Source organism: Mandrillus leucophaeus, unplaced genomic scaffold (assembly GCF_000951045.1).
Source record: "Mandrillus leucophaeus isolate KB7577 unplaced genomic scaffold, Mleu.le_1.0 Scaffold305, whole genome shotgun sequence".
NCBI lineage: Eukaryota > Metazoa > Chordata > Mammalia > Primates > Cercopithecidae > Mandrillus > Mandrillus leucophaeus.
Window position 1 is genome coordinate 316475 of NW_012103199.1, and position 9227 is coordinate 325701.

A 9227-nucleotide genomic window follows, 5' to 3' on the forward strand; every position below is an offset into this window, starting at 1 on the left:
CCAGCGGCCAGCAGGGGGCAGCATTGGGCCTCCTTCGGATGGAGCCGCGGAGAGGGGAAGTTGTGGGGTGGAGGTCTCCCCTCGCTCAGAGACCTGGTCCTACTTGGCCGTGCTGGGCTTTTGCTCTGCATCGTCTGAAGGACTCCCTGGCGCCTGTTGACCCTTCCTGACCTAAAAGCCCCTTCCTCTGCTTCTCATGGGAGCACACCCATTCCTTGCTCCAGTGGGCCCACTGGGGCGGGGTCTCCACCTCCATGGGACAGAGAAGTCCTAGGCTCAGGACCCTGAGAGCCCCAGCCCAACAGTGCCATGCCGCGGCTCTGACTGCAGCCCAGAACAGGCTCACAGCTCCCCTCCCTGGCTGCTCCTCTGCACCAAGCTGGGGACACAGTCCCTGCCTGCTATGGGACCCCCACCTGTGGGGAGACAAAATGCCCCCAAAGGCTCAAAAGGCCACGCTGCAACACACAGCCAACCTCCTAGTGCTCAGATAGGGAGAAGCCCCCAGGCTTATGGACACACAGCCAGGGGCTAGGGGAGGCAGCGAGCAGGAGTACGGGATGATCAGGGTGGCGGCACTGGGTGTGCCCTGGGGCAGAGAGGGTGGGGTGAGGAATTGCCAGGGGCATTGGCACTGGGTGAGCTCTGGGGCAGCAAGGGTGGGGCTGGGGGTGTTGGCACCAGATGGTCCCTGGGGCAGTGAGGATGGGGTGGGGGATGGCCAGGGGTGTCGGTACAGGGTGGGCCCCAGGGCATCGGTCCCAAGGGTGTGGGCAGTGACTGTGGCACCCCTGCAGTTGGTGAAGAAGCTGGTCCAGTCCGGTGACACCGCCTGCCTCCAGCCCACCCTGGACATCTTCTGCCATGAAGACCGGCAGCTGCTTCAAGGCCACTGCCATGCCAGGGCCCTGGCCATCCTGCGGGCACGGCCAGGCGGGGCCGACGGCAGGGCCCACACCAAGGAGGCCATCGCCTACCTCTCTCTGGCCATCTTTGCTGCAGGTAGGGGCTGCCCACCTGCTCCCAGGGCCCAGTCTTGTGCCGGGCACAGGGGACATGGGGAGCCTTTGCCGTGTTGGACAGTGGGAACACACATGCTCCCCAGGTGCAGGGGCCTCAGGAACACCCACGGGGTGGACAGGGCAGGGGCCACTCGCTGAGGGCATCTCGCCATCAAGGTGGGTGCACCAAGGCCTGAGACCGGCCTCTGAGACCTGGGGCCTGAGCTGGGATCTGAGCTGTGCCCTGCCTAGTGCCTGAGCTGCTGTCCCAGAAGCCTCAGCCTTGAGGGAAAAGGGCCCCTTTCCCAGTTAATGACAAGGAGGCAAGGTCCCTGCTCCCCTCAGCCCTTCCGAGAAACAATGACTGAAGCTCCTCCCGTGCACGCCTGGCCTCCCCACCCGGGGACACGCCTGGCCTCCCCACCCGGGGACACCCAGCGCGGGGATGCTGCCTGCTTCTTGGAGTCAGTGCTGTTTTCTGGTGGGACCAAGTGTGTGGAGGGAAGCAGATGTTTCCCAGGACTCACAGGGATCTCCTGGGGTACAGGGAGTGTGAGAGCCTGGACCTAGATCAGGCTGCCGCGTGGAACCTGGCCATGAACTTAGTGAGCACCCCTCACCCTCCTCTCTCAAAGGAGGATGGCAGAGCAGCCCATGTGGGCTGGAAGGGGGATTCGGAGAGCTCATTCTGGGACAGAACCTGGCACAGAGAGCATGCCCTGCATGCGTTGGTGGGAACGCGCACAGCCCAGAGCAGCCCAGAGCGGCCCGGCACGTTGTCCCATGTCCGTCACCAGACAGACACCTAGAAGGGACACGATAATGATAACCTCTTTGGGGAGGGGTCTCTTATGCCCAGAATCCAGGGGGCTCCTCCTAGACTGCCCCATATCCAAGCCTCACACCTTCCTGCTGCTGCCACTCCAGGTCCCGCCCCAGGACCCTGACCCCCTGCCCTTGCCTGGCCTCAGAGGCAGCTGCAGTGCCCCTTCCCTTGGCAGACCCCCAGCTGTCTCCAATCCTGGCGGGGCTCCTCTTGCCCCGAAGCCAAGGCCCCCAGGTCCGCCGTGACTGTCTCTGTGTGTCTCAGTGCCCAGTGGTGAGCCCTGAAGCTCATGCACCCTCTGCCCTCCCCGACCTGGGCAGGAGGGACACTGGGGGAGGGACCCAGCACAGGCTCATCCCAACCCCATGCCATCTTCCTGCAGGAAGCCAGGCAAGTGAATCCCTCCTTGCCCGAGCCCGCTGCTATGGGTTCCTGGGCCAGAAGAAGACGGCCATGTTCGACTTCAACGCAGTGCTGCGGGCTGAGCCGGAGAACGTGCAGGCACTGTGTGGACGGGCATTGGTGCACCTGGCCCTAGACCAGCTGCAGGTGCCACCCCACTCCCCACCTGGGCCTGGGCAAACGGGTGGGGGACCCAGGGAGTTGCCTCTACCCCAAGGAGAGAGGGAGCCAGGAGGCCGTCCTGAGCAGCAAGATGCCCATCAAAACCTATGTTCCCATCCCCACCTGTACTGCGGCTCATGGGAGCCTGGTCCCCACAAACCCAGTTTCTGGGAGTCCTGCCCTTTCGTCCTCCCAGCCTCAGTCTGCATGGATAGACGTGTGAGCCTTCAGAGGTACTACGGGTCCTCCCCAGCTTAAATAATGCTCAGTGCATGCAGGGGTCCCTCTGGGGCTGTTGGCCAGGAGGTGTTCCCTCGGCTGCATTGGTGGGGCTGCCTGGCCCCCCGTGTTCAGAGGGTTTTGGAGGACATATGCAGAGGGAGTAAGTGCTGGCCTCGGTCAGCCATGTCTGCCACAGACAGGTGTGGGGATTCAGCCCCTGGACCCTGATCTGAGCTTCATTTACTTGCTCTTTAAGTTCGGTATCTATGCATTTAAGACTTTCTTCTGCAGAAACTGCTCCAATGTAAAATAAAAGTTGAGAGAGGGGCAATGGCAAGAAGACAGATCCCATTCAGCTGGGGGAGGCCTGTGTGCTGGAAGATGGTTTCTGTTCTGTTTGATTATGAGCATTCTTTGCTTGCAACTGCACTGCATTCTGTGTGGTCTGACTCTGAGGGACTCACACTGGACCTGTGTGCTCAGCCCAGGCCTGCTGCCCTAAGCTCTGTCCCTGGAGCCTGAAAGAGTTGGGTCCAGCTAAGCAACCTCAGCCAAATCATTTCACCTCCCCAGGCCTCAGTTTCCTCCTCTGTAAAAGGAGGAGGGGGCTAAACAACCAATGGATCACAGAAGAAATCACATGAGAAGTTAGACAATGCTTAGAGACAAGTGAAAATGAAAACAACACACCCCAAATTATGAGACACAGGGAAAGCAGTGCTGAGGGGGAAATGTATAGCTGTAAATGCTTCCATTAAAAAACAAGAAAGATCTCAAATCGACAATCTAACTTTACAACTTAAGAAACTAGAAAAAGAACACATGACGAGAAAGAAAAAGAAAGAGAGAGAGATTACAGCAGAGATCAACAAAACAGAGGATCGAGAATAGAGAAAATCAATGAAAACAAAAGTTTGTTCCTTGAAAAGATAAAATTTGACCAACTTTTTGCCAGGTGGACTAAGAAAGAGAAAACTCAAATTATGACAATCAGAAATGAAAATGAGGTTATTATTACCAATTCTACAGAAATAAAAAGAATTATAAGATAGTAATAGGAACAATTGTAAGCCAATAAATCAGCTAATCTAGATGAAATGGATAAATCCCTAGAAACACAAAACCCACCAAGACTAAATCATGAAGAAACAGAAGATCTGAATAGACCTATAACTAGTGAAAAGATTGAGTCAGTATTCAAAAATCTCCCAACAAAGAAAAGGCCAGGACCTGATGGCTTCACTGGTGAATTCTACCAAACATTTAAAGAACTGACACCAATCCTCAAAGTTTTCCAAAAAATCAAAGAGGAAGGAACACTTCCTCACTCAGTCTATGAGGCCGGCATTACCCTGATACCACAGCCAAAGACACTACGGGAAAACTACAGACCATTATCCTGTAAGAATATTGAGGCAAAAATCCTCAACAAAATACTAACAAACAAATTCAGCAATTTGTTAAAAGGATGACACACATGACCAAGTGGGATTTGTTGCTAGAATGCAAGAATGGTTCAACATACAAATGTCAATTAATGTAATATACCACATTAACAGAATGAAGGGGGAAAAATGATCATCTCAACTGATGCAGAAAAGCATTTGACAAAATTCAACACCCTTTTATGATAAGAACACTCAACAAACTAGAAAGAGATATAAATCCATATATCTCAATATAAAATCCATATAAGAAAAACCCACAGCAAATATCATATTCAATGATGAAAAAGAAAAGCTTTTCCTCTAAGATCAGGAACAAGGCAAAGATGATCACTTTTGCACTTCTACTCAACGTTGCACTGGAAGTTATAGCCAGAATAATTAGGCAAGAAAAAATTACCAAGCATCCAAATTTGAAAGAAAGAAATAAAATTATCTCTGTTCTCAGATCTTATATGTAGAAATCCCTAAAGATTCCACACACACAAACACACACACACAAAAAAAAAAACCTGTGAGAACCAATAAATGAATTCAGCAAAGTAGCAGGATATGAAGGCAACACAAAAATCAGTTCCTTTTTTATACATTAATAATGAATAATCTAAAAAGGGAATTAAGAAAATACAGTCACCACTTGGTATCCACGTGGGATTGGTTCCAGGACAACCCTCAGATACCGAAATCCCCACATACTGAAGTCCTACAGTCAGCCCTGTGGAAACTCCAACCCCTAGATATGAAAAGTTGGCCCTCCGTATATGCGGGTTTCACATCGCAAGAATTGATCTGCATTTGACTGTGGATTCGGAACCCACCAATATGAAAGGCTGACTGTATTTATTGAAAAAAATTCACATATAAGTGGACCCACATAGTTTTAACCCATGTTCAAGAGTCAGCTATAATTCCATCTACAATAGCATTAAAAAGAATAAAATACTTAGGAATTAACCAATGAGGTGAAAGATTTGTGCAATGAAAACTACAAAACATTGCTGAAAGAAATTAAAGAAGACATAAACAAAGGAAACACATTCCACGTTCATGTATTAGAAGACTTCATGTTGGTAAGACGTCAGTATTACCCAAAGTGATCTACAGATTCAATGCAATATCTGTCAAAATCTCAATAATGCTTTTTACAGAAGTAGAAAAGATAAATTCTAAAATTCCTATGGAATCTCAGGGGACTCCAAACAGCCGAAACAATCCTGAAAAAGAACCAACAAGCTGGAGGACTCACACTTTCTGATTTCAAAACTTACTACAAAGCTACAGTGATCAAAACAGTGTGGTACTGGCACAAAAACAGACACAGAGACCAATGGAACAGAATAGAGAGTCGAGAAATGAACCCTCCCATATACGGTCAAATGATTTGACCAAGACCATTCAGTGGGGAAGGGACAGTCTTTTCAACAAATGTTGCAGGGAAAACTATGCAAAAGAATGAAGTTGGACTCTTTCCTACCACCACATACAAAAATTAATTCAAAATGGATCAAAGACCTAAAACTATAAAATTATTAGAAGTAAGCACAGGCAGAGGCTTCACAACATTGGATTTGGCAATGACTTCTGGGCTACAACACCAAAGGCACAGGCAGCAAAAGAAAAAATAAAGTTGGATTTCATGAAAATTAATTTTTTTGTGCACCAAAGGACACTATTATAACAGAGTAAAAAGGCCACTGACAGGATGGAAGAAAACCACAATATTTGCAAGTCACATATCTGATAAGGAATATCCAGAATACACAGAGAAGTCCTAAAACTCAACAACAATAAAGCCAAAAACCCAATTCAGAAATGAGCAAAGGACTTAAACAGACATTTCCCAGAAAAAGATATACAAATGGACAATAAGCACATGAAAAGATGCTGGACATCACCAATCATCAGGGAAGCACAAATCAAAACAACGAGATATGCCTCACGCCTATCAGGATGGCTACTACGAAGTTTTTAAAAAGAAAATAACAAGCACTGGTGAGGATGTGAAGAAACTGGAACTTTCTGCACTGTTGGTGGGAAGGTAAAATGGTGCAGCAGCTATGGAAAACAGGATTGCCATTTCCCAAAAAGCTAAAAATAGAACTACCAGCTGGGTGTGGTGGCTCACACCTGTCATCCCAGCACTTTGGGAGGCCAAGGCAGGCAGATCACAAGGTCAGGAGATCAAGACCGTCCTGGCTAACACAGTGAAACCCCTTCTCTAATAAAAATACAAAAATTAGAAACGGGTGTGGTGGCACGCGCCTGTAGTCCCAGCTACTCAGGAGGCTGAGGCAGGAGAATGGCTTGAACCCAGGAGGCAGAAGTTGCGGTGAGCCAAGATCACACCACTGCATTCCAGCCTGGGTGACAAAGCAAGACTCCAGCTCCAAAAAAAAAAAAAAAAATAGACCTACCATATGATCAAGCAATTCCACATCTGGGTCTACATCCAAAAGAAATGGAGGCAGGGTCTTTTAGAGACATTTGTACACCATGTTCATAGATGGCATCATTGTTCACAAGAGCTTGGATGTGGAAGGCACCAAGTGTCCACCGATGGATGGGTGGATAAGCCAAACATGTTCTATCCATACAATGGGGAATTATTCAGCCTTAAAAAGGAAGGGAATCCCGGTACACACTACAACATGGATGAACCTCAAGGACATTGTCCTCAGTGAAATAAGCAGCCACCACAAAGGGACAAACCCTGTGTGATTTCCTTATATGAGGTTCCTAGAGTCACTGAATCACAGAGACAGAAACCACAATGGTGGGTGCCTGGGATTGGGGGAGGGGAATGGAGCGGATTTAACGGGGACAGAGTTTCAGTTTGGGAAGATGAGCTAATTCTGGAAAGGGATACTGGTGACGGCCACACAACATGAGGAATGTATTTAATGCCACCACACTGTACACATAAAGATAATTAAGATAGTAAATGTTATGTTATGTATATTTAACCACAATAAAAACAAATTGGAAAAAGAGGATGGTGGGTGCTGCCCCTCCTGGGGATCAGAGGAGGCACCCCGGGGGATGTGCCAGGTGCTGCCTGGCCCCTGCCCTGCCTGTCTCCCCCGCCTGTCTCCCCCCACAGTGCTCCCATCAACCTTGAGTGAATGCAGGTGGGGCGGGAGAGATGCGGCTGAACAGTGGTTCCTCCAGCCTATAAACAGCCAGGACAAAAGGGACATCCCCTGTGATCTGCTGGCCACGGTCTTGGGTACCAGCCTGAGCTGTCGACTCAACAGGATGCAGGGCAGGGGCGGGAGGGTTCCACTCCCAGGCCCATGACAAGAGGCTGTCACAAGGGAGACCTGCCCTGAGGCAGCCACAGCTCCAGGGCCCTGTACTTTCTCGCTGGAGGCTGCCAGAGACGAGGGCACTTTCCAGCCAAGAGCAGTGTTGAAATTGGCTGTCTGCCCTGATGCTTCGCTGGGTGAAAGCACAGCACAGAGGCAATGTGCCTCCCAGGGTTTCTGATTTTCTTAAGGGCTGGAGTTCCAGGAAGCAAGGAAAAGCAACTCTAGAGGCCAGGAGGACGACAGCTCCAGAGGCCATGCTTGCTGCTGCAGGGCAGGCTGCCAGCCCAGGGCACCAAGTTTCCCCCAAGCCCACTGGCAGGCCTGACTTCCATGCCAGGCTGGGCCCCAGGGAGGGAGACATGCATTCGGGGCTGGGAGCCAGCTCTCTGCCTGCCCTTTCCTGCACTGGACAGACATCTGTGGCTGGCAGGGACACGCCCATTTAACAGCTGGATGTGGCCACAAGGGATCCTTGGAAACCTACCTACAGGTAGGTGCTGGAACCTCCTCCAAGGGGTACCATGGGATCCTGTCCCTTCCTCCCGCTCTGTCCAGGGCCACAGGGCCAGAGGCAGGGAAAGTCAGCCAGGACGTCGGAGGGCTAGCGTGTGGGAGTGATGGTAGGAGCAGGAGCCCCTCGCCCCATCATGCCTGTGAACTTGCGCATCCAGGAGGTGCGCCGATGCTGCGCCTCCCCCATGCCCTCTGCCTCTTCACCCTGAGAGGAGGACATGGCACAGGCTTGAGGCTGTGAGCTCTGAGTCAGCGCTGGGGCTCAGCAGCAGGCACCTCCTCTTGGCCAACAACCCTGTCCTGTCTCTGAGCCTTGGTTTCACCCCGGGGAACATGCGGGGTGCTTCTTCCAGGCTGTCAGATGCTCCCCGGGGGTGTGGGGTGCTGCTCCAGGCTGTCAGATACTCACCTGGTGGAAAAGGACAGCACACATTCCAGGAATTCAGACACTAACCTGGAGGCAGGACTTGTCCACGCTGTCGGATGCTCCCCTGGGGGTGTGGGGTGCTGCTCCCGGCTGTCAGATGCTCCCCTGGGGGTGTGGGGTGCTGCTCCAAGCTGTCGGATGCTCCCCTGGGGGTGTGGGGTGCTGCTCCCGGCTGTCAGATGCTCCCCTGGGGGTGTGGGGTGCTGCTCCAAGCTGTCAGATGCTCCCCTGGGGGTGTGGGGTGCTGCTCCCAGCTGTCAGATGCTCCCCTGGGGGTGTGAGGTGCTGCTCCCAGCTGTCAGATGCTCCCCTGGGTGTGTGGGGTGCTGCTCCAGGCTGTCAGATGCTCATCTGCCAGTAGAGGTGCTGTTTTACGCTGCCAGATGCCCACTTTGGGGTGAGGGTGCTGTTCTAGGTTGTCAGATGCTCCCCTGGGGATGAGGGTGCTGTTCTGTGCTGTCAGATGCTTACTTAGAGAACTGTGGTTCTGTTCCAGGCTATCGGATGTTCACCTGGAAGCAAGGTGCTTTCCCAGGCTGTCAGATGCTCACCTGGGGACAGTAGTCTTGCTCCATGATGCTGGAATCTTACCTGGGGTTGTGTGGTGCTGTTCCAGGCTGTCATATGCTCATCTGGCGGTGGGCCTGGAGTTCAAGGCTGTCAGATGCTCATCTCAGGCAGGGGCTTGTTTTAGGCTTTCAGATGCTCATCTGGGGGTCTGGGGTGCTGTTTCACACTGCCAGATGGTCACCTTGGGATTGGGGGTGCTGCTGTGTGCTGTCAGATGCTAACTGTGGGTAGGCACTGCTCTTCCAGGCTATCAGATCCTCACCCAAAGTTTTAGGGTGCTGTTCCAGGCTGTCAGATGCTCACCTGCACGTGGGGGTTCCATTCCAGGCTTTTAGCTGCTCACCTGGCTGT

At 51.7% G+C, this 9227-nt stretch overlaps 1 protein-coding gene across 1 annotated transcript in view; it reads left to right on the forward strand.

Annotated features, from left to right (window-relative positions):
• The window catches only part of TTC34 (tetratricopeptide repeat domain 34), a 29031-nt gene that overhangs the window by 3853 nt on the left and 15951 nt on the right, over positions 1–9227 (forward strand). Inside the window, exons 3-4 of the mRNA XM_011987214.1 lie at positions 798–1002; positions 2210–2376. Coding sequence (XP_011842604.1) covers positions 798–1002; positions 2210–2376 — 372 coding nt within the window. The remainder of the gene's footprint in view (positions 1–797; positions 1003–2209; positions 2377–9227) is intronic.